The 24,069-nt window shown below is 45.3% G+C and overlaps 2 protein-coding genes across 10 annotated transcripts in view; one reads left to right on the forward strand and one right to left on the reverse strand.

Annotated features, from left to right (window-relative positions):
* Nucleotides 1-818, forward strand: part of SPTAN1 (spectrin alpha, non-erythrocytic 1) — a 72,585-nt gene extending 71,767 nt beyond the window's left edge. For all 8 annotated transcript variants that reach the window (XM_074973924.1, XM_074973927.1, XM_074973925.1 and 5 more), the window contains one exon: nt 484-818. In XM_074973924.1, coding sequence (XP_074830025.1) covers nt 484-609 — 126 coding nt within the window. In that variant the 3' untranslated portion in view covers nt 610-818. The remainder of the gene's footprint in view (nt 1-483) is intronic.
* Nucleotides 74-22,710, reverse strand: DYNC2I2 (dynein 2 intermediate chain 2). Of its 2 annotated transcripts, XM_074973933.1 has the most exons (10): nt 22,339-22,709; nt 18,745-18,954; nt 14,029-14,289; nt 12,847-12,956; nt 10,924-11,081; nt 3,921-4,030; nt 3,423-3,590; nt 2,758-2,990; nt 1,768-1,925; nt 77-1,223 (listed from the first exon to the last, which is right to left on the reverse strand). In XM_074973933.1, exons 1-10 carry the CDS (start codon nt 22,357-22,359, stop codon nt 985-987), a joined length of 1,668 nt encoding a protein of 555 aa, XP_074830034.1. In that variant the 5' UTR covers nt 22,360-22,709; the 3' UTR covers nt 77-984. The 2 variants fall into 2 exon arrangements, with proteins under 2 accessions (XP_074830035.1, XP_074830034.1); XM_074973934.1 differs by lacking the exon at nt 3,423-3,590 and having other exon boundaries at nt 74-1,223; nt 22,339-22,710.
* Between the last annotated feature and the right edge of the window lie 1,359 nt (nt 22,711-24,069).

Raw genomic sequence — 24,069 nt, forward strand, 5'->3', positions numbered from 1 at the left:
AGGAAAGACAGCAGCAACTAGCTGTTCTGAGCTATTGTACTTAGATCTACAACTGTTAAATTCCCAAACACAAAAACACCTTTTCCCTGCTACTGAAATATTTTATTGACTCAACTAAACCTGTTTACACTCTCATTAAAGGATCAAACTTGCAAAGTACTGGTGTACTATCAGTAAGAAGCCAGATTAGTACTTTCCCAGTTGCACTGAAACTCTAGATTTTTCTTTCTGGACCTGTCAAGCCCTATAGTCACCAAGTAACAAGTTTTCCATTCTGGATCCTGACAGTGGGAGGGAGATAAGGACAGAAGTCAACTAACTGATCTGAGCAGGAGCCACAACTCTTGAATTCCAGTTCTAGCTCTGACTCTATGGCCTTAGTGTAACTTACATCCAATCCTTCCATTACCCTGAGAAGTACTTTACCCATGAAAACAGCTTAGTTTTCCCACAGAGGCTACTATCTTCAATTTTGTCTTTCAGAACCTGACCAGGGAACAAGCTGATTACTGCATCTCTCACATGAAGCCCTACATGGATAGCAAGGGCAGAGAACTTCCTTCTGCTTATGACTACATAGAATTTACACGTTCACTGTTTGTGAATTGATATAAAAGCACTAACCTTTAAAAATACCAAGAACATACTCGCGTTTGCTAACTATAGTCCTGCATGCGTCTCCATCTTTGTGTTCTACAATAGTCAATGCTACTTTCTGATGTAACCTTAAACTGCTTAGCTTAAAACTCTTAGGGGGGAAAAAAAGCAATATTGCAGTGTGCTTCAATAAAAGTTACTGGTCCAAACTGCAGCAAAAATTTCAACTTGTGTTTAATCATCTTGATGCTTGAGTACCAATTTCAAGTGTGATACAAACAAAGCCCAATAGAATCTCGCTTCAGGTAAAGATGGTCAGAGTGACTAGGACTTATCTTGCTCTCCATTACAAATGTCATGGATGTGTTTTACAGACCAGTTTGTGTCTTAGTCAGTGACTTCATTTGCCAGCTGCTCAAGGTGATTCACTTCTTTTGGTCCCTGTTGAATAAAGTCTGAACTCAGCTGCCATATTTTCAGCATGCCACGGGCATCCCCTGCTGCCAAAAGCTGAGGTTGCTTGATGTTAAACTCTATGCAGTACACAGGAGTCTGAGCTGAAGCTTGCTTTATAGAAACCGCAGGCTTCTGGGAGCTCTTTCCAAAATCAAACAGCTGCACTTCTCCTTTAAAATAAATAATCCACATCAATCTGTTATTACATTTGTTTCCAGTGAAGTGTTAGTTCAAGCTTTCCCTCCAGCCTCTCAGCACTAGAGCAATATGGATTAAAGTCCACCCCTGCTGGCAGTATCTAGATTAAGCAGTGAAGTGTAGATCTACTCACTAGAGTCAGGGTAGGTTGAAACCAGCTGCAGCCCTGTTGACATCTTTAAATGCTAGGCCACTTTCTGTAGTCAGTCACATTGCATACTAGTGCTGGAAACAGTTTTAGCCATGGTATGGGATAGCAAATTTCCCATATCCACACAAGTCTGTGGCCAGACAGACTTTGGTGTATCAACTACAGTTGTCATATCTTGCCCATTGCCAGACTTGATGATCTAAAAACCACTACATTATACCAACTGACAGCTTGGAAACCCCAGCTTTCAAACAAATTAAGTCCATGTGGGAAGTGCTAAGCAGTAAACTTTTACATAGCACTGTTAGAACCCAGAAGAAAACCTGGTTTCTCCTTCTAAGAATAAGCAGCTAGAGGGTACCTACCTTCTCCAGTGGCAGCTGCAAAGACCAAGGGTCGTACTGGAGACCAACGCACACTAAACAGATACTTCTTTGATAACTGGAGAGAAATAAGGGGTTGTGCCTGCAGCATGGAGTGCAAGTGAACATGTCCATCAGTGCCACCACTCAGAAAGAGATTCCTGGAGAAAATGAGAAACTTCTTAGGGGATCAGTATTAAGAACACAGAGCAGAGTTCTTTTAAGCAGCCTGCAAGTTGATGTACATTAGATCTGTGTTGTTGCACAAGTGTGTGGTGGCTTTATGTATGGCCATTTTGACTGAATGGTATCAAGATTCCTCAAAATTATTTGTCTTTACTCAATTTTTTTTTTTTTGTTAGCCACTATGAACTGCCATCACATGAATCACTGCATCTTTGGCCCTGTAATCTCTAGAGACCTTGTATTTAAGGATCAGGATCTAGGAGGCTGGCATAATCTGGTCACGCCCATGCAAATTTTATGGAGCACCAGGACTCGCAGCATGTGTCAAGGAAACAGATTTATGGACATTTAAAATGGTCCATCATTAAAGGGTGAACCCACACACTGTGTACACTTCCACATTTAAACACAGATGACTACTAATGAAAGTCACAAGTAGCGTGATGGGCAGTTGACTCTGATGTGAAAACAGGCTGTCCCCTAAAGTTGTTAATGGAACTATGGGAAGAGTTGTCCTGAATAAAAAGAGCCTAGTGGAAATAAGTTCAATGCTATGGGCTTCAATGAAGTTGCACCTATACAAGGGGCATATTCAGCTTTGGTGGAAGTTGGTGCAACTCCCTTGAAGGTAACTGCATTACCACTAAAACAGCTTCCCAGTGTGACAAACACAGCAGGGCTTCTGGCATGTGGCCCTTAATTGGATCTTTCCTACCCCCTAGGTCACTCAAGAAAACCACAATTAGAAAAAGGATGGTAGTGTAACAAACTAACAGTTGGTGCCAATACAGTCTGCCCCTTACTTGCCTGTGGAAAGGTGAGCAGCTTACACAGTACACAGGTCCACCATGAGGAGAAAAGGCAAACTGTGCAGGTGCCTTGAGGGGAACAGAGCTACCTGTCCCAGGAACAGCAGTGGTCTCTACTGCAGTGGAGCACTTGAGAGAATATCCACCTTCCACACCAATGATAAACACACTGCGATCAAAGTGGGAGAAAGAGAGCGAGGTCACACCCACAGCTGTCTCCCCACGTGTGTGCTAGGGGAAAGGGGACAAACGATGAGACACAAGGACTCAGAAATTGAACATACACGTACATGAAATCTGTACTAATCACAGTCTGCATGACCTGCACCAACCATTTAACATTTTCTTTTTACAGAACTGAGTCCTCTAATAAGTATTCAAGTTCAGGATGGAGAACTTAGCTGCTTACAGCTCTGGTCATTTAGCTTTAGTTCAGGGCAAGGCTGCTGCACCCAAAACTTCTAAGGGGCTGGTTTCCACACTATCCTGTGGGTTGGTAATGGGAAAGCCAAGTTTACTGGGCTTCAATCTCTCTCTGCTCCCCCATCACATGGAAGCTACAGCCTCCTACCTCTGCTCTCTATAACCCAAGCTATTCTAACTCACACAAAGCCCATTAAAAGGTTGTTTCAAGTCAATGTTCTCTGGAATTACTGAACTAACCTTCTTAAGTTTCATACTCCGAGGGATCTGCTGAGCAACTAAGGCGAATCCTTCAACTAATGTCAGCTGACCATCTCTCTGGGTCTGCCACACAAGGATCTTTCCATCTGTGGATACACTCAGAATCTGGAAGTGGTGACTGTGCTTTGAGTCCTGAAACCAGTCAACCTGTTCCCAACATGAGAAAACTCTGAAAAGGGGCCTCGCCAAACCCACCAAGCTCAGTAACCCCACATTCAAGAACACTGCTAAGTCTCAGGACAAATGACATTAGGTAACACTACCAGCAAACCAGTCTCATGAGGATTTGCCCTCTTCAACTGTGTTGAGGTTAAGTTAATCTAGCAATGAGAATATAAAGATTTCAATGCAACTGTGCAAGTACTAATCTGGTGTGAAGATGCCTAGGAAATAAAGGGATGTAATGCCATGATTGAGATTCCTCCTGCCCTCCAACCCAATGAACATCCCACTAAAGTGTGGACTGCCCCCTATTACCTGATAAACTGGATCTGTATGAGTGTCATCTGTCATCCCTGTCCTCCAGATCAAGGGGTCTTCTATCCTGCTCATGTCCCATATCAAGACCTCCCCACTGTAAAGGCCACCTGTAGATGACAAAGGATCAATAGAACATAAACAATGGCTACTAATGAAAGTCACACACAGCATGATGTGCTCTGTTTACTCTGTTACTGACTGTAAACAGGTTGGCCCCTAGAGTTGTCCTGAACAAAAAGGGCCAAGGGAAAATAAATTAGTCTCTGGTGTAAGCAGGAACAAGCAGGGAACATTCAGCTCGGATGTAAGCGGATGCAATGCTATGTAGAAGTTTGAGATGGTTCTGCCTATTCCTACTCATGGGTATTGCACCACCTAGTGGTGCCTAATGGTAGAACCTTCTAGCGCTGTCCATTAGTGTTTTTGTGCCCCATCCTACCTTTCGCCTCAGTGTCTCCAAACATTCTGAAGGCAAGGCCGCAGCGCCTTCTACCACCTCAGTTTCTTCCATTGCAAACCAGACATGCCAGAATAAACCAGGACTCTGAGAAAGAGGGGAAGGCGGGTAGGAAGTGTGAATATGCAGCGACAACTCCGGTTACACATAAGTAATTTTCATTTTTCCAAGTGGCTCTGTATATTCCAATTTATGGGACAGATTGATAAGCAGTGCTGAAAATAACCTGGAGGCAGGAACAGAGTCCTAATGAAATAGAGACTGAAGCACTGCTCTACCAAATCTACCATCAGCCCTGGAGGCCATATCAAGAGCGTAATACTTAGTAAAAGTGTGTACAAAATTCCAGGTCACTGCCCTGCAGATTTCAGCAGCAAGGACTTGCTTAAGGCAAGCAAAAGCAGCTGCCACAGCTCTGGTGGAATGCGATTGTACTGTCATGTATAATATTCATGAATGTGTTCTTTAATCCATCTAGAAACAGTCTAGGAAGATGACATAACCCATGTAATTCTTAGCATGAAATACAAAAAAACTGGATGATTTTCAAAATCTTTTAAATTATGTTTAAATAATATGCAAGAGCTCTTCTTGCATCCAAAGTATATATAACAGATTCCCCCTTATTCATAGGAGGCTTTGGAAAAAATGCCTGCAAAGTAACTGATTGGTTTAAAAGTCAGGTGCCACTTTTGGCAAAAATCGGGGTTCAGGCCTAAGAACTACCTTATCTTTATGAAAAATAGTAAACAGTGGATCAGCCATCAAGGCATTCAATTCACTCATCCTTCTAGCTGACATTATGCCAATAATGAATGACATCTTAACAGATAAAAACAGGTTTAAAATTTTTATTAAAGCTAATGTTAAAATATTATATAATACACAGTGTGACGGGGCAAGGCCAGATGGCTATAGGAAAGTAATGAGAAACAAGTATGTTAGCCTCAGGCAAAACAAATCCCTGTTACCATGGTAACCAAATGGCAGGTGTTCCGGGTTAATCAAGACACCTGGGGCCAATTAAGATCCTTCCAGAAAGCAGTGGAGACAGCTAGGTTGATTGAGACACCTGAAGCCAATCAGGGGCTGGCTGAAACTAGATTAAAACCTCCCAGTCAGTCAGGTGGGTGCACATATCAGGAGCTGTGGGAGGAAGTTGCGCTGTTGGAGAGACTGAGCAGTACATACCATATCAAGCACAAGGAAGGTGGCCCTGAGGTAAGGGTGAAGTGGAGCTAGAGGAAGTGGGAGCTGCTGTGGGGAAGTAGCCCAGGGAATTGTACACGTCCTGTTCCTAAAAGGTCAGCTACCATAGCTGACACTATTAGGGTCCCTGGGCTGGAGCCCAGAGTAGAGGGCGGGCCCAGACTCCTCCTTTTGCCCCCCCTGATTAATCACTCAGACTGGGAGACAACAGACTGTGCGAGGGAGGATAGCTTCTCCTCACCTCCCTCACTTATGATGTAAATGGCTCAGTAGGCTGTGACCCGTGCCTCTAGGGAGAGAAGGGCTACATGGAGGGTCACAGTGAGCCTTTGACACTAGCGAAATCTGCCAGGAAACGCAGGACTCATGGAGTCAAGGACAGAGCTTTGTCACAACAGGTTAAGAAGAGTGTCTGTACATCTGGGTATAGTTCTTAGATTATCTACAAATACAAAGTTTGTTTTAAAAAAGTCATAAGATATATATAGTGCATAAACAGCAATAACCCAAATTTAGGTGAGTAAATTTAACAATACAGTTTAGATATTAGCATCCAAGTATTCAGGTACATTACTCATAAAAAGTTATACAGAGAGTTGGTTGTGGAAAGCGAATATATCAATGAGTGAAGATTTTCCCTCAGTAACTGAGAATTTAGGATAGGTTGTCCATTAGAAAATGCAATACATCAGGAAAGTATTTGAATTACTTTCCCTACTGCGCTTCTCATCGGCATTCCAGCTCATCCCTCCTGGTACTGGCAATGTCCGGTGATGTGTTCTAGGTAGATGTCCATCGACCACTTGATGGCTTCTGACAACATGAGTTGCCGCATCAGCCAAGATTCCACATTCTGTCAACACTCACTCGTTACTGGGGGCCCATACACCCAGGGTTCCAACGATTGGCGCGCAAGTTTGGACCCCGTAGCCCCTTGCTCTCAATGTGTTGGCCAGAGGGTCGTATTTCTCCAGCTTTTGAGATTGGGCATCACGGAAAGTTGGGGTCCTGTTTTCAAAGGGAATTGTGACATCCACCATAATGATCTTCCAGTCTTCATTGGCGATGACAATGTCCAGTCGCAGTTGTCTGTCCATTCCAGGGATGGCGGAGTTCACAGCAACCTTCCCTACGGGTGGTGAGATGGCTCTGACCAGGCGATCTTGGACGACATTGTGGCGCAGCTGCCAGACTCTGGAATGGGGCTTGCAGCTACACAAGAAAAATATCCTATCTTGATTTTAAAATTTTCAGTAATGGAGAATCCACAACAAGCCTTGGTAAATTGTTCCAACGGTTAATTACTCACTGTGCAAAAGGTACTCCTTATTTCCAATCTGAATGTGTCTAGCTTCAACTTCTAGACATTTGATCGTGTTATATCTTTCTCTGCTAGACGGAAGAGCCCATTATTAAATATTTGTCCCCATATAGATACTTATAGATTGTAATCAAGTCACCCCACCTTCTCTTTGTTAAACTAAATAGATGAAGCTCCTTGCGTCCATCACTATAAGGCAAGTTTTCTAATCCTTTAATCATCCTCATGGCTCTTCTCTGACCCTCTCCAATTTATCAATATTTTCTTGAATTGTGGGTACCAGAAGACACAGTATTCCTGCAGTGGTTGCACCAATGCCAAATAGAGGTAAAATAACCTTTCTACTACTACTAAAGATTTCCAAGTTTGTGCCGCCCAAGATTGCATTAGCTCTTTTGGCCACAGTGTTACAGTGGGAGCTCATATTCAGCTGATTATCCACCACAATCTCCAAATCCTTTTCAAAGTCACTGCTTCCCAGGATAAAGTTTCCATCCTGTTATGTATTGCCTACATTCTTTGTTCCTAGATGTACACATTTACATTTAACTATTCAAATGCATACTGTTTTGCTTCACACAGTTTACTAAGCAATCCAGATCATTCTGAATCAGTCACCTGTCTCTTCCTTATTTACTGCTCTCCCAATTCTCATGGCTCCTGTGAATTTTATCAGTGATGATTTTATATTTTCTTCCAGGTCATTAATAAAAATGTTAATGAGCGTATGGCTAAGAATCCATCCCTGCAGGACTCAACTGAAAACATACCCACTCAATAACTATTCCCAATTTACAATTAGATTTTGAGACCTATCAGTTAGCCAGTTTTTAATCAATGTAATGCGTGGCATGTTAATGTTCAGGTTCCCTGACAAAGGAAGGGTATGGGGAATTGGAAGGGGTAGTCTTTCGAACTGTATGGCATAGCTCTTTTCTTTAACTTCTAAAACCCATCTGTCTGATATTATAAGCCTCCAGGCACTAATAAAAAGGGCTAGCCTCTCTTCAAACAGAGGAAGGGAAGGATCCTAGATGGTTGGTTTTTGACTCGATCTTCCCATCACATCTGAGGTCTGGCATGAGACAAAATAATCATGGAAATAGAAGACTGCTTAAATTTAGGTCTTGATTTAAATGACCTCTTCTTATGCTGCTCTGAAAGGATGTAGCCTGCTGGTACTGTTGTGGACATCTCTGATTTTCTGGGTAATAAGTTGAAGATGACTCTGCTTCTTTGTGTTATCAGAGTCGTGTCTCCAATCTCCTAATAGAAGCAATTAAGACCAAAGAACGAGTTGTCAATCTTGTCGTCTCCAATTTTTTCAGCAATTCATCTGTATTTTCACTGAAAAGACCATCCCCTGCAACTTTATGTCTGTATCCATCTCCAGAGAAGAGGAACAAAGCCAAGCATGTCTCCTCAGCGTCAGAAGCCAATATACTAGCAGAAGAGTCCAAGACATCAAAAAAAACCCTGAAGGAGGGTTTCACCATATTTTGACCCTCCGTTGAAATTGTGTTAATCTCCTTTTGTCATCTGGCAACTCCTGCAGCAGTATCTTCTCCCACAAGTGAAACTGACAGCAGGACACGACAGCTTGATAACTTGCCACCCTAATACCAAAGGATAAAGGAGAGAACACCTTTCCCCTCTCTGTCAATAAGGATAGGGTGAGCTTGTCCAGATCTTGCTCTGCTACTGGCAGCAGCCACCACCAGCAACTTAGGTACAGGGTCCATATGAAAATATGAATCCTCTTCTGAGGATAAATAATGTAGCTTGCCAGGAATAGACCCACACTGATTTAGTTGGCTAAAGCAAACATCCAAAATAGGTAGGGATATCCTATTCCTGGAAGAAGCACCAAGAATGTCAAACATCAGATGAGAAGTCTCTTCCGCAGGCACTGAAGGCAGATTCAAATTCTAGACACGATCCACTAATTCGTGAAATAGTGTAGTATCCTTAAAAGGGGAGGAGACTGAAGGAACTCCCACATGCTCATCTGGTGACAAATCCAGGATCACAGTGTGTGACCACATGCTCCTGTTCAAAGAGAGAGGCTATCAATTATCAGGCACCACTGCCTGAAATGTAGACAGATCTGGAGGAACTGGATCTGGGATTTCCACACCACTGGATCTTTAGCAAATGAAAGCTCACCTCTCCATCCACGTGGAGGATAACTGAAAAATTCCTGCAGCAGTCCCAATAAGGTCACAACACCCTGGACTGTCAGTCTTCCCAACAACTGGGATTCAGGAGCACCCCCACAGGAGGAGGACCAAAGGGAGGGGCAAACCAGGAAGAAACAGGCCTCTTAATTCTTCCTCTAGCCTCCTTCAGATATGGATCTGGCACTGGATCTGTGACAGAGTGCACTGGAGGACCTTGAGGGACGTAAGGAGGAAACCTTTACGAGGATCCTGTAGGAGTCCTAGGAGGAGGAAGTACAGACAGTTCTACTCTCCTTACAGATGAGGTGGTCAGCGAAGCCTGCCCTCTTTCTCAAGGTCCTCTGCTTTTTGCTCAGATCTGAGGATTGATCAGAAGCCTCACAGTGAACCTCAGATATCTTGTAACAGTATTCTTCAGAACTGAAAAAGTAAGTGGAACCAAAGCAGGAGCCAAGGTCAGGGACGAAGAAGCTGACAGCAGCGGATCCAAAACCAGACTCATGCTCCTGGCTCCCAAGGCTGACCCCAGAATCAACCTTGACTTTTGGAGCCATAGAGGCTCTGTAATAGAATAGAATGGATCCAATAAGACAGATGGAGACGACCACATGGCCCTTGGTTCTGACATAGCAAAGACCTAGTTGAAGGAACAGTGAGAATTGGAGCCAAAGCTGATGGGAGATCCAACTTCAAGAAAATTGAAGCAGTTGGAGGATTCCAGGAAGTCACAGGAGTCAGTGTCTCTCAGATCGTCAACAGTGTCTCTCAGATCTTGGTTTGGAAGCTTCAAGAGCCTCCTTCAGGAGAACCCCTTGCAATCTGTTCTGCCTTTGCTTGCGAGCTCTGGGGTATCAAAGTTCAGCAGATAGAATACTCAGACGGAGAGTGACCTCTCTCAAACACTTGAGGCACCTGATGTGGTCATCCACTGCTGAGAAGACAGTAGGGCAGGAAGCACACCTCTTGAATCTTGGCTTCTTCTTCCTCTTCAGTTCCACCATCACCCAGAAATGAAACACTAGCAATTAAGTAACTATTTCTACACTTATACTAACTACTATTAACAACAAAACACCAATGAATACTCAAGGAGAAAGAACTCCAGACCCAAACAGTTCAGAGCGGTTCACGTCCATGCAAGCTCATGGTTGAAAGGAATTGAGGTGGTAGATGATGCTGTGTCCCCTGATATAGCCTCGCTCTGAGACAGCTGAGGGGAGGGGTACAAGAGGATGCAAGAGCACTCTAAGAGACAACGCTAAGGGAAGGTTCTGCCATTAGGCATCACTAGGCAGCGCAATACCATAAGTGGGAATATGCAGCCATCTTGAACAACCAATACTTATGCAAGGACTGATTTTTGCCCTCCCTCCTCCATCTCCCAGAGATTCCTGCTGAGAAAGTGGGGAAACTAAGTGCTCCAAGAGGTAGTATAAAACAGGCAAAGCCTATTAAGAGAAGGGAAGGTCGCACTAAAACAAAGGAAGATCCTGATTCCTAGTGCCTCGGATGAAACAGCAATTACACATTTGGCAGCAACACTTCCCTTGCCTTGGGGCTTGGGAAGTGACTGAGGAAGCACACTGCCATTCCTCTTGGGAGGAGTCCCAGGTAAAGGGTGACCAGATGTCCCGATTTTATAGGGACAGTACCAATCTTTGGGTCTTTTTCTTATATAGGCTCCTATTACTTACACACACACACCCCGTCCCGATTTTTCACATTTACTGTCTGGTCACCCTACCCAGGTAGCCTTGAAGAGAAAATCAGCGGCACTAGTTGAAGCAGATAGAGGAACAATTAAAAATAAAATCTAAGGCAAGAGCAGTCTACCAACGATCAACGAAGGCTGTGATGGATGGAAAGCTAGGCACATGACAGAACTGGGAACATCCACTACTAGATCAGGACGCTTTGGATTTAACCCCCTTCTGTCCAGGTTCCAGGTACAAACATAGGATTTTTCTGTGCTCCAGTCCCCGTCGTCCAGTCTGGAAAAGAAAAGAAGTCAAGATGGAAGCTACACCTCATCTGGTCATTGTTATATAGAGACACTCAGCTACGCGGATTTCCAGCTGCATTCCCATTTTCATTGACATGTGCTCTCTGGGGCTATGAAAGGCTTTGTTTAGAGGAGGCTGCGGTTACAATGCATCTCTGTGGAGTGCTACATTTATGAGTACATGTTGGTGCACCCCAGTATGATGGGAGTGTTTGACAGCATATATAAATTACTACAGGACAGGACCTATTAACTATACTACTAAGGTAACAGCCTGGAATCCACCTTGGGGAAAGTTACTTCACAGCCACCATTCAAAGAGAGCACACATTTCCTCCTTTTTAAGTTACCAGAAGCAACTGTTCTGCAGAGAGGATGAAAAGCCAACAACGTTTCATTCCAACAAGGAGTTCAGGGTTTGAAAGTGCTCTAGAGAGGAAAAGTGTTGTGCTGCTGAGCAGTGACCACTGCAGCTGAATAAGGAGAACTGATAGGGTCTGAAGTGCTACTCAGTCCTGCTTGGCCAGGAGAGAGTAGCCATTAAGTGGACCCTTGATGTTGGCGTGGAGGGCTCTGATAGTGATGTACAACAATCTCCCCCACCCATCTCAAAGACAAAATGAGGCATTCGTTTAATTAGTTATGTACGTAATGACATTTCTGCTGAGGTCATACAAGCATGAAGTCTCATTCACACCCATTTGCACCTCCAAATGGTGCAGATATTACACAAGTCATGCCACTGACATCTCTCAAGGCCTAAGTCCAATTTCATTTCCATGTTTACTTGTCCCAATTAAGCTGGGTTCATGATTTGTTTCATTTTGTAACTCTGAAAGGACAAAGGAAATAAACCTCTCAAAAGACAAAGTTTTGCTTCCCTTCTGCTTTGTAGCTATTTCATTTACTTTGTGTTTATCAGCGTGCAACCTTGTTTGTTAGGGGCAGTGCAAATCTATAGCAATTATTGCCATGTGCAAAGTCCCCAGAGCTGGAAATAACATGAAACAAATGTTTGCCATATTGCATTTGCTAATCCCAATCAACTCCACAATGTCGTCATCCATTTTCTGAAATAATGGGTTTCCCAGAGTAAGCTACCAGGAACTGCGCATGTGGGAAAGTAAATCAGACAAGCAACTTCAGCAATGACTAGTTTACTATGTGCCGACAGTGGGAGGACTACCAGCAATCTCTGTCCACACTGGCAGTAACAAAGAAGACTAAAATGGTGGTTAGCCTTGCTGGAAGAAAATCTAATCCAAACAGTATCAGGCATGCGAGTACACGGCTGAGAGCATTTCTGTGTATGGGCACCAGGTGTATTCTATATGGGCTTGGAGACCACGTGATGGCTAACAAGACATTTTATGATCAAGGCAAGTATGCACATCCAACCATCCCATACATATACACACACTGCAGACACATACAAACATACGCCTCCTCTTTACATTTCCAACAGAATCTGCCTAAGAACAAAATACTGAGAAAATATAGATTAGCTTTGGGGATTGGACATAAATGGACAGAGAGGAAAGGGAAAGGATGTCTGACCTAAATTAGAACTGCCCTTGGGTTCTGATTTTTCTGAATATCAATTAAATATCTTTTTCAACATAAATAAGTTGCTTATACACATGGTTAGTTATTACAAAGCAAGTGAACATTCTCCAACGCTTCTGAATGCAGGCCAGTCTGAAATGTCTCAGAGACCACTCTGAGTTGTGCTCTGGATCAACTCAGGTGCTCACCTGCCATAAGAACATGCAACAACTGATCCAGTGGCATTCCAGGAGATGCTGGTCACCTGCAACTTCTGATCCTGAGCCTCTGGATACAATAAGCTATGCAAACAGGACACCTGGAAAAGAAGAAATCCAAATACTGAGCCACCAACCTATGGAGATACGGAGAATTAGGATCTATGTTCAGGTTTCAGAGTAGCAACCGTGTTAGTCTGTATCCGCAAAAAGAAAAGGAGTACTTGTGGCACCTTAGAGACTAACAAATTTATTTGAGCATAAGCTTTCGTGAGCTACAGCTCACTTCATCGGCTGTATTCAGTGAAGTGAGCTGTAGCTCACGAAAGCTTATGCTCAAATAAATTTGTTAGTCTTGATCTATATTCAGAGACTGAAGAAAGAATCACATTATCTCCACAGACCAATATCCTGGTCAGGGTCCAGACTCCCACTCTCTTTATTGCAGCAGAGTCTGGGGAAACAAACTGTGGTTTGTAGATACAGGTAAGACAGAAGTTTGCCTCCTGTTGAGAGCATCACACGCAAAACTCTGCATGCTCCCACCAAACCAAATGTCTCTCCATAACGTCATCTCACACTCTACTATCTTCAGAGCAATTACGGAAAAGACTAAGGAGCCCGTGCCCCGAAGGCTTGGGGCAGTCCCGCTCCACAATTCTGGGGGTTTAAGATCTACATTGTGCTCTCAAACCATAATCTGATAAGAGGTAGCAATAAACATACCCAGCATGCACCAATAGCTATCAGCTGCCCACATTCCTGGACGGATAACCGTCATGTGAACAGGTAGAGCTGCCAAACCACAGGCACTGCAATGACTTTCAGATGCTGCCAGACAATGATTAATACACTATTGTCTGAAGAATATGGCAGGAAGATCTAAATGATCAGAGATTTTAAACTGCACTGGTTGAAGAGAGGAGGAAACTAACCTACTCCAATTGTAAGCTTCCTTTTGATGAAGCCAGTATTACACACTGTTGCTACTCACAAGGACAGGTTACCTAACTAGACTGGGGTGAAGGCAAAAGGAGAAAGAATGCTTATTTTCTTATGAACAGAGTCAAGCAATGACAGTCTCAGCACCAGGTAACAGAGCCAACTATTCCACAGCTGTTGCTATTGGCACTGTATAGTATGGTCATATTGCTCTGAATTCTATCAACCTACCGTTTCATTCTGATCTACCCAGTTCACCTCAAAGCCATCGAAGGCATGACTTCTCCAGTTTTTATTCAGCTCTTTGATAACAACATCCTCCACTCCCTGAAGGAACGAGAGCAGGCCAGGATAATCCACAGCAGCTTCCTTCTGGAGATCCAAGTCTTGGATCATCTCCTCACTTTGATCAGTCTGCATGCCAGCATCTCGGCTGGAATGGGATTGTACTGCAGCCTCCATAGTTGAGATCTCCCCAGTCTGGCAGCTTTTCTGTTGGAAGAAGAATAATGTTCTACAAATGAAACAACGAAAGATGGGTGCACAGAGACCCATTTAGGACAATTCCCTTTTGTCACTCAATATACTGAATATATACTCAAAAGGAACCTTGCATATTGGGTTCCTGGCTAATTGGTGGCTTTTATGGACTGTGGAGTCATGTATGCAAGAACAGTTCTCAGGCCAGTGGAGATCATGTTTCACAAAGAGAAGAACAGTTATCAAATCTAAGTACACCTCTAGCAGGTCACTTTATAGAGCAACCCTGGTTTTAGAATCAGAGAAACAGAGGTCACTTGCTCCTTGATTTCCCTCAAATCAACAGGGTGAGGATACAGATGCCAACCTTCTATTACAGTGATTAGGTACTCGGGAGAATAAGTAGGAAAGGACAGTCCCAGAGTTATAGGAGTGGAAACATAGGACCCAATTTTAACTGATGTATAAGGCACTGGGGTCCACACTGTGTATGTACTGTACTACTAGGGTAAGAAAATTCAGTTACTTTTAGCATATGGTCAACATGAATGTAAACAGATTCCCCTCATTCTTGCTCCTCCAGTGCAGCATACTATAAAAAAAAACATAAAAATGGCCATACTGGGTCAGACAAATGGGCCATCTAGCCCAGTACCCTGTCTTCCAAAAGTGATGACTGCCAGATGCTTCAGAGGGAATGAACAGAACAGAGCAATTACTGTGTGATCCATCCCCTATTGTCCAGTCCCAGCTTCTGGAAGCCAGAGGTTTCGGGACACCCAGAGCATGAGGTTTGTGTCCCTGATTATCCTGGCTCATAGCCATTGATGGACCTATCCTCCATGAAATTATCTAATTCTTTTTTGAACCCAGTTATACTTTTGACCTTCACAACATCCCTGGCAATGAGTTCCACAAGTTGACTGTGCACTGTGTGAAGGAGTACTTCCTTATGTTTGTTTTAAACCTGCTGCCTATTAATTTCATTGGGTGACCCCTGTTTCTTGTGTTATGCAAAGTAGTAATAATGCTTCCCTATATCCAGGGGGGCCTGGAACATAACACCTCTTCTCCTTGTGCAGAGTATCAAATTACTTCTATCTCCAAAGACCATTATTATTGAGGCTCTTTGTTTGTCATAGTCATGGCTTTGATAAAACTTTTGACTTTTAAGGTCTTTTAAACCAGTAATCAAGACTCCTCCATGACTTTTACAAATTTGGCTCTACATATGTCCAGTGAAGTGAAGTATCGGAGAGTGACATACTGTTTTAAATAATTTTTAATTAAAACAAATTTCAAAAATAAATCCAAAAACAAAGGCTATTTGGTCAAAGCAATGTGTATTCATGACTTTCTGGATTTTTTCCATATATTTGTGACCACTGTATTTTTTGCCATGACAAAGAAACAGCCCGAATTATTATTAATCAGACATCAGCAACATGTTCTAGCTAGTTATTTATACTATACCTATAACCATGATGTCTCAGCACTGTACAAGACATACAGCAAGCCAGCTCTTGGACCAGACTTCGCAGTCTGGATCCAACATCTCCCACAGGGTTCCAGAGTCTACATTCACGGGGAGCCACAATCTTTTAGAAATGTGCTGAGCCCATCAGCCTGGTTTATTTTTCATTTTGCACCTTTTATCCACATCTCAGCTAGTGGGAGTTGTGCTTAATTTTGACAGTTCTTCAATTTTCAGAAGGGTGCTAAAAACTGCCTCAGACTACTCCACCAAACAAAACATTATAAAACAAGAAGATGAGAACTTGTGGCACCTTAGAGACTAACAAATTTATTTGAGCATAAGCTTTCGTGAGCTACAGCTCACTGCATCGGATGCATCACGAAAGCTTATGCTCAAATAAATCTGTTAGTCTCTAAGGTGCCACAAGTACTCCTTTTCTTTTTGCGGATACAGACTAACACAGCTGCTACTCTGAAACAGATATTTCTGTATCTGCTACCTGTAAACAAGTAAACATGCTTTCCTAGCCAAGATCTCCAGCCTGGATTTTCTGCAGCATTCCATATGCCCCCGGGGCACAGTAAAAAGAACAGATAGGCTGTTCCAAGAGCTAAATTATGTAAAGCTGTTGTGAATATTCAAATACAGATTTCAGAGTGGTAGTCTCTAAGGTGCCACAAGTACTCCTCGTTCTTTTTTCAAATACAGATGTGGCTTCACTCCAGTTTCAGCAACCAGCCAGCTACCCAAAGAGAAATAAAGCTGCTGATGGAACAGTGCTATGGGTTCAGCAAGTCAGAGGTGTTTCGAAGCCGGAAAGCTGGAAGGAAGGAATAAATGGAGATGGTGGTTATAATTAGCACTTCCTAATTATTCAATTTCCACTATGAAAAAGTGTGAAAATGGAAGCACTTCTGAAAACGGACAGGAAAACTGAAGTTCCTGTGGCAGCACTTAGTGCTTGTACTATGCACTCAAAATCAGCTTGCCTTCTGCTAATGTAGGATTATGCGAGCCGAAGATCTGGACTAGCAGTGTGGATGGTTTACAGAAGAAGAAAGGAATAACAGCCTCCTGACTGACTTGAAGAATACACTTTAGATGTGAATTCATGGGTTCTAAAAAGGACAACCCTATCAGGAAAGAAGTAAAAAAAAGGATTCTCAGGAGAAAAGAGCTTCTACTTTGCTGACCTTTCTCACAGAGGTAATTGCTACAAGGAAGACAACTTTCATTTAAGAAACTAGAGGAAAGCTTTTCCAAGTGAAAAATGAGGATTGCAGGCTTTTGAGAAGATTTTGGGGGTAATGGCTTTTGGACCTGACCAGAGAGAGAGAGGTCGAGTCATCGCTACCTCTGCAGTCGAAGTTGCAGTCTCACAGCTGTATTGTACAACTTCACCCTGTGTTTGCCCAACAGATCTTTGAGGGAGGCAGCACCCCTCAACTGGAATCACCATTTTTATGTTTTTATTTGGTTTTGCAAACCTTGAGATTGAGATGTTCACTTCAGGTCCTGAGACAAGTTTGAGGTTTGTGTTTTTCTGTACTTTATTCATCTTGAGGCAGGCTCTATTGGTGGGAATTCCCTATATTCTGGGCAGAGCCATTGAAGCAAAAATCTATTCCAGCAGCTCCAGGGCAGAGAAGACCAGAATCCCTCAGACTTTATTTAACTTATCCTGGGGAACTTTTATTTATTTTAATTTGGAAGATGTGTTTCCTCATCAGAAATATCCAGAATAAATTAGGCCACCTCAATGAATGTGGACTGACAGGTCTACAATGTCAAAATGCCTCCCCTCATTTGAGTCTGACTCCTCAGAGGATAACAAAGACAAGAGAAAAGATTTCACCATCCACTGAAGATGGAGAGTTAAGTTTCCAGATTTCTTACATCTATGGGTTTCTGATTTCTTGGACTTTGTGGAGTGCTTTTCTTGGCTTTTCATTTACCAAAAGAGAATGAGGCTGGGGAAGAAGAAAGGAAGGGGCAGCAGAGTTGAAAAAGGAGAGGGATACCTCCAGGAAAGTAGAAGACGAGCCAGGAGATTTTGTTGACATGGAAAGACTTCAGGCCTAGTGAGCACTCCAAAAGAAAACCTGAGGCCTGATGACCCCCCAAACAAGGCCAGTGGAGTCCCAGAAGGGGCTGTATAGTGCTGACCGATGACTGAAGTTATGGCCAGAGAGGATTTAGGATAGGTAGAAGGCACAAATACAACGAGGAGGATCTATAGTTAGCACCGCTTAGGCACATGCAGTAGATTGTAAATATTCTGACAGTGCCAGTGACAACGGTGATAGCAATGGCAGAAACTTCCCTCCACCCTTAGTTTATTTTCTTACTCTAACGATTCAGACAAAGTGTTATCTGAAGATCTGTAAGGGCAGTAGAGCTGGCAAGTCACAATTTTCTTAGCACAAAGGGATTTCTCGGAAGACAAACAACTGTTGTGTTTTGCCGTTCAGCATTTGGGAGTGGGCACAAGGGACACAGTACATTTTCTCTCCAGGATAAAACACTACATTTCCACCATATTTCAGAGAAGGAAGCACTGTGAGATCTTTTGTCACCCTATCAGACCTAGATGGCAAAGGTGAACCAAATAAAGGTACCAATGCCTCAGGATGAGGATGAGGTAAACAGTGTGTCAACGTGCTGTGTGCCTCACTCTATGGCATCCAGACCTTTGGGGACTTACCTCACTCTAGGACTGCCACAGACATGTCCCTAGGCTCTCCTGCACCTCCTGCAGAAGGATGGTTTTATTTGGGGGAAAACCCCTCAGGTTCCCAGCGAGCTGCAGCATTTGTTTCATGCATTGGTAGCTGCTTAATGCCAGAGAGTGGGGTGAGCGGCCCCTTTGGCTTCCCCCAGAGCAAATGACTCATGGACAGAGTCAACGTGCAGGAGAAAGGGTCAAGGTACCCACCAACCCACCACCACGGCGAATGGCCCCTGCCCCCACAACCACCATGGCCGCTCACCGCCTCGCAGCGGGTCCCCTGGTCTCTTCGCCACAGCGACTCTATGTCGGCACCACGCGCCACACCGTCCCTGAACATCCTGGCGACGGGGGAAAGGCAAGAGGTAGTGGTGCGTCTCTCTAAAAGCACAGAAGCCTGGAGTCCCAGTCCCGAGCGACCCCTGGCGACCTCTCTAGAGCCGCCATCTTCCCAAGCCAGCCACGTAGGTTCCTATGGAGACCAGAAAGGCACTGTAGAATGACATCAGTTAACAGCGAAAATTCCACTGTACTACTCTGTGACTGGCATGACCACCATCTTGGTTAAGGGCACTGAACTTACAGAATACCCAATGCTTCAGACGGCCACCTTGGTTAAGGGCATGGAACCTCAGTTCTCAGGGAAGGGCCTAGCCCGACCCGCCATCTTTGCTAAGGGCACAGGGTCTCTCTTTAGGACGTGTGGCGTGAGCCTGCCGTTGTTCCCTCACCTTATCTGTTTAGGGGGCATTTACCTCGGCTTAGACCCCGGGACCCAATGTGGGGAGGAAACATTCCAACTGTTCACAGGAAGTGAACAGGTTGAGGGGGTCGGTACCAGGAATAAAGATGGCCACGGTGGGAGAGGCAAGGATGCTGAAAAGAGGCAAAAAAAGACCAGTTCTTTTTAACTTAGTGGTGAACACATGATAAATTCAGTCCTGGCATAAACAGATCTAAATCAATCCATGTACTTCGTCAATGGAGTTGTTGCCACTTATTCCACGGATGAATATGGCCCCTACATAAGAATCAAGATATATGGGAACAAATTCAGCCAGGTCTATACTTCAGATTTCTGTTAACCCTATGTCAGTCAATGGTGTGAAGAGGTGTGATCCCAACCGACTGACTGACATACCTTTGCTGGTTGTAGCCCCTAGTGTCAACACAAACTGGCAAAACTGTGCTTTTACTGGTATAGCTTGTTTCACTTGGTTTTACTATACCAATATAGCTGCATCCACACTAGGAATGCTTTGCCAGTATAGTATACTGGTATTCCTCCTATTCCAGTAAAGCAGCAGTACAGCTGCACTTACAGACACGCCCCAATGCAGGCGTAGCTCAGAATGGACATAGCTCCACTGAAGTCAAGAGATTTGCACCCAGTTATGCCATAGCTCAATTTGTTCTACTCTGGCAATCTAACAAGGAACGATCATCAGATAATAATTATACTTTACAGTAATATTTCACCCTTCTCTAGCATCTTTCACTTGAGAAATATTAGCAAAGTAAGCCTTCCAACACAGATATGAGGTAGAAATAAATATTATTATATTAATTTTACAGATACAGAGAATGAGGTAGAGAGAGATTAAGTAACTCACCCAAAGTCAAAAGAAATCACCTCACCACCTAATACAGTATTGGGAACAGAAGGACTACTCCTAGTTCAGTAAGCCATTAATGAGGTCTACACACGTTTTTAAACCTTGTATTTGCTATTGATGTAAGTCGAATATGCTGTATAAACTCAGAGAAAGTTATTGTGTTATGTTTGATATCTGCATGGATACTATGGTGATGAGTGCAATATAAGAACCTATATAGAAAAGAGTTTCCGCAACAATTGTATAAGTACTGTATCTTCACAGAGAGAAAATAACAGGTACTAAATGGCTCTTTAATCTAGTTCAGAAAGGCATAACCTTACTGAATATTTGAACCTGCTTGGAAATGAGTATTGCAGAAAAGTTCTCAGCAATATTTAAGGCAAACATTTATAATTTAAAACAGAGAGCCTGCTGCAGTCAGTGCAGGTAAGATCCATTCCTTGCTCTTCTGTGTTTACAGATCAACATTAATAGCTGCTACTGGATATACTCCAGCACAACTCCTAATGGAAAGACAACTCTCAACTGTTTTTCCAACTTTGGAAAATAATGAATCTCCAAAGTGGCCAGACATGAAGGGAGTAGCCAAATTGATAACAATTCTAAGAAAGCTAGAATTAGAATTCAAGAGGAGTGTGATGCTCCACTTTTACAACACGTCACTCAGCTAGAAAACTACCAGATCTAGAACCTGGTTACCATGTTCATGTCAAAGTGAATAGAGAGCGCTCTCAGCGATACAAACCCCCACCTCGAATGAGCAGTGGTAGTTTTATCACGGGGAGTGATGATTATTTCCACTTGATACAACAAGGCTCACCAGACCTTGTAAAACTACCATTTTTACTAACTGAACTTGCTAAGTGAAGTCTCTGAAGATTAGTGTAAAACTTTGCTCTCTTTTTCCCTTTTTCTTTAAAAAGGGCTCAAACCAGGTACCGTGCTAATTCACAATATATAGTCATATACACTTGGTATTTTATAGCCCACCTGTTGAAACAACAATAGTTTAATAATTTACTAAAATTATACACCAAATCATTCTTTCTGAACTGAACACAGTTACAGAAACTGAATCAGTTACGTGAACTGAATACTAAAGAAAAAATAAGATACAAAATGCTCATTAAAATAGTACAATTGGAAATGCTGTTTTCCACAATTAACAGGCACGTTTCGGAAGAGATTCCGGTAAATATTTCAAAACCACCATGAAGCGGATGTTTTCTAATCAGAACTTTAACTCGGCAGACGCTGCTGGAGCGCTTAATTAAGCAATGGCTGTTTGCCTAAAGTGTTTTAAGATTAACGAAAGGTAGCGGGAAGCAGCTGTAGAAGTGCGGCACAGGCACCCCTCCCCCGATTACTTTGCGAACACAGAGGATTTCGTGTTATGGGGTAGCTGTTTCCGGTGGGGGCCTCAGAGCCAAGCCCTACCCCCACCCTGCGGCCGGAGACGGGTAGATTGGTGTCGTCTTCTCTCCCCCGCCCCCATTACACAGGAAAACTCAGGTGCGGGAAGCACGTGTGTGAAAGGAACCGGGCACAGCGGAGAGCGGCTGGCCTGGAGGCTCGTTGCCATGAGCACCTCCACACCCCCCGCCAAACAGGCGAAGATCCATGGGTGGGGGAACCGACAGCCTTTACCGGGGGGCAAGTTCCCGCTACGGCGGCGACTGATGCAAACCCCACGCCACGGTGCGGGGAACCGAGTACCGACCTCTCAGGACACGCGGGCTGCTCGGATCGCACGTGGGGACGGGCGGGCAGCCGCATCCCGCTGCTGCACGAGTAGCGCGTGGCTCCCCAGTCGGGCGGGCCCCGCCAGCCACCGAGACAGCGCCGCTCCATCCCGGCGCTGCGCGGCCGGGCAGCACCATGCAGCAGTAGCGGCTCCGAGACCACAAGGCGGCGAAGCATCATGGCGGCGGCGGAGCACAATGAGGCTCCGCGGCTGCTGCTCCAGGAGGGGGGGTCCCGCTGCTCCGCGCAGGCCGCAGCGCCCCCCGCCCACGGAGAAGGAGGCCGGGCAGTACAGACAAAAGGGCTCTAACATGGCCTCCTCTTGCCGCGGCTGAGGCCTGCACATCCGCCCGGCCGACCCCGCGCTCTTCCCGCCTCCGGCCCGGCCGCGGCCCGTGTGGCTGGGGAAAATGGCGGTCGGTGCAGCGCCGTGCGGGGAGGAGGCCGCCGCGGCGGCCGCCGCCATTCCCTTCCCTCCCCCGTCCCGGCCTCACCTGAGGTCTCGTCGGCCCCATCGTGGTTGGAGTTCAGCTCCTTCTTACTGACTTTGGCCGCCGGCGCCGACATGTTGGTGGCTGCGGAGCGCGGAGGGAGGGGGTTGTAACGGGACTGAGCGCAGGGGGGGCCGGGCACAGACTCCTGCTGCTGCCGCCGCCGCTCGGACTCCCTCCGCGGCCGGGACGCCTCCTCCTCCTCGGCCCGGACCTGGGGCTCCCGGATAAAAGGGGGCAACAGCGGCGCTCGGGCACCCTCACGCTATCGCCCCAGCCGGGACCAACGCCGCCTCCTCCTACTGCTGCTACTGCTGGCGAGGGGCGGGCAGCGTTGTGCGCAGGCGCAGCAACCCCCCCTCCGGGGCACAGGGGTACGAAGGCCACACTGCGCACGCGCAGCAATCCCCCCTCTCCCGGCCACTGGGGAGGGGAGGCGCACAGCGCAGGCGCAGAAAACACCGCTCTTGGGCATGTGAGACCAGCGCTGGTATGCGCAGGCGTAGACACCCCCTCCCGTCCTGAACATCCAGGGGCGGGCAGCTTTGTGCGCAGCCGCACCAGACTCCATGTGGGCCCCGCCTCCGCCGCCTGCCCCACGCTGTGCCCCCATTGGCCGCGCCTCGCGCACAGGGAGAGGGCGGACGGAGCTCAGTGCTAAGGCGCCGAGGACGGCGCGAGAAGCGGGCGCGGGAGAGGGAAACTAGGGCAGCGGCGCGCGCTGTCCCGCTCCATCACGCACGTGGCTGGTTCCGCCCGGCCTTCGACGGCTGTGCACAGGGATGGGCTGCCGCGCCCCCAGGTGATGACCTTGCAGCTCTCCTGCCCCAAAACACGCTCCAGCCAGTGGCCTTGCAGCTCCATAAGTGCCCGAGGGATGGCCCCGCAGGTTTCCTGCCCAGTAACGAGCTGGCGTGGTGGCCTATGCATGCCTGCTGTGGTAGCCATGCAGCCATGATAGTCACAACATCCGCTGTGTGCAACGTACACCTACCTACCACCTCCTGCTCTGGCACAGTGTCCCAAGGGAAGAGTGTATCACGGGCTGTCTGAACTCTGCCCTGTACAATCTGTCACCACAGAAAAAGGATGTACTCTTGAGGGAGCCACTGGTACCTATGCAGCAATGTCACGCAGAAATGGGGTTTCGGGGTCACCTGACTGTTAATCACTCATAATAAGTGTGCTGCTTCGGGTTCTTTGTCCTTCTAAAGCCTAAACCCAACCTGTAACGTTTTCTGAAAGGTTAAACGGAGAGGCAATGGTCGACTCGTAGAGTCGATAATTGGTTTTTGATATCTCGATTAGCAGTTCCTATCCAGTTGCAAGTGCATAACGAGCACAGGTCACTGCCATCTTGTTGCTATTTGAAAAGGCCTAGGCCACAGCTTCAAATGCTTCCGTTAGCCTGCGTCTCAACAAGCATTTAGAGAGCTTTTCAATCGCATTCAGCTAACTTGATTGAGATAGCACAGGGCTTCTTAGGAGACTAGATATCGATTGTAAACAAATATTTTTTATGTTCTGGAGTTGCCGGTCATGGCTATGTAGTTACTGTTGAATTCCATTTTGCCCTTAAAACATGGATTCAATCACTTTGTTAAAAGAAAAGGAGTACTTGTGGCACCTTAGAGACTAACCAATTTATTTGAGCATAAGCTTTCGTGAGCTACAGCTCACTTCATCGGATGCATACTGTGGAAACTGCAGAAGACATTATAGACACAGAGACCA

The sequence above is a fragment of the Natator depressus genome, chromosome 16, assembly GCF_965152275.1.
Source record: "Natator depressus isolate rNatDep1 chromosome 16, rNatDep2.hap1, whole genome shotgun sequence".
In the NCBI taxonomy this organism is placed as follows: Eukaryota; Metazoa; Chordata; order Testudines; family Cheloniidae; genus Natator; species Natator depressus.

Coding starts and splice junctions, on each gene's coding strand:
- DYNC2I2 (XM_074973933.1), bottom strand. CDS start 22,359: ATGGGGCCGACGAGACCTCAG. Junction 14,290..18,744: donor AGGGGACCCGCTGCGAGGCG/GTGAGCGGCCAT, acceptor TTCTTCCAACAG/AAAAGCTGCCAGACTGGGGA. Junction 1,926..2,757: donor AGCTGCTCACCTTTCCACAG/GCAAGTAAGGGG, acceptor CATTTTCTCCAG/GAATCTCTTTCTGAGTGGTG.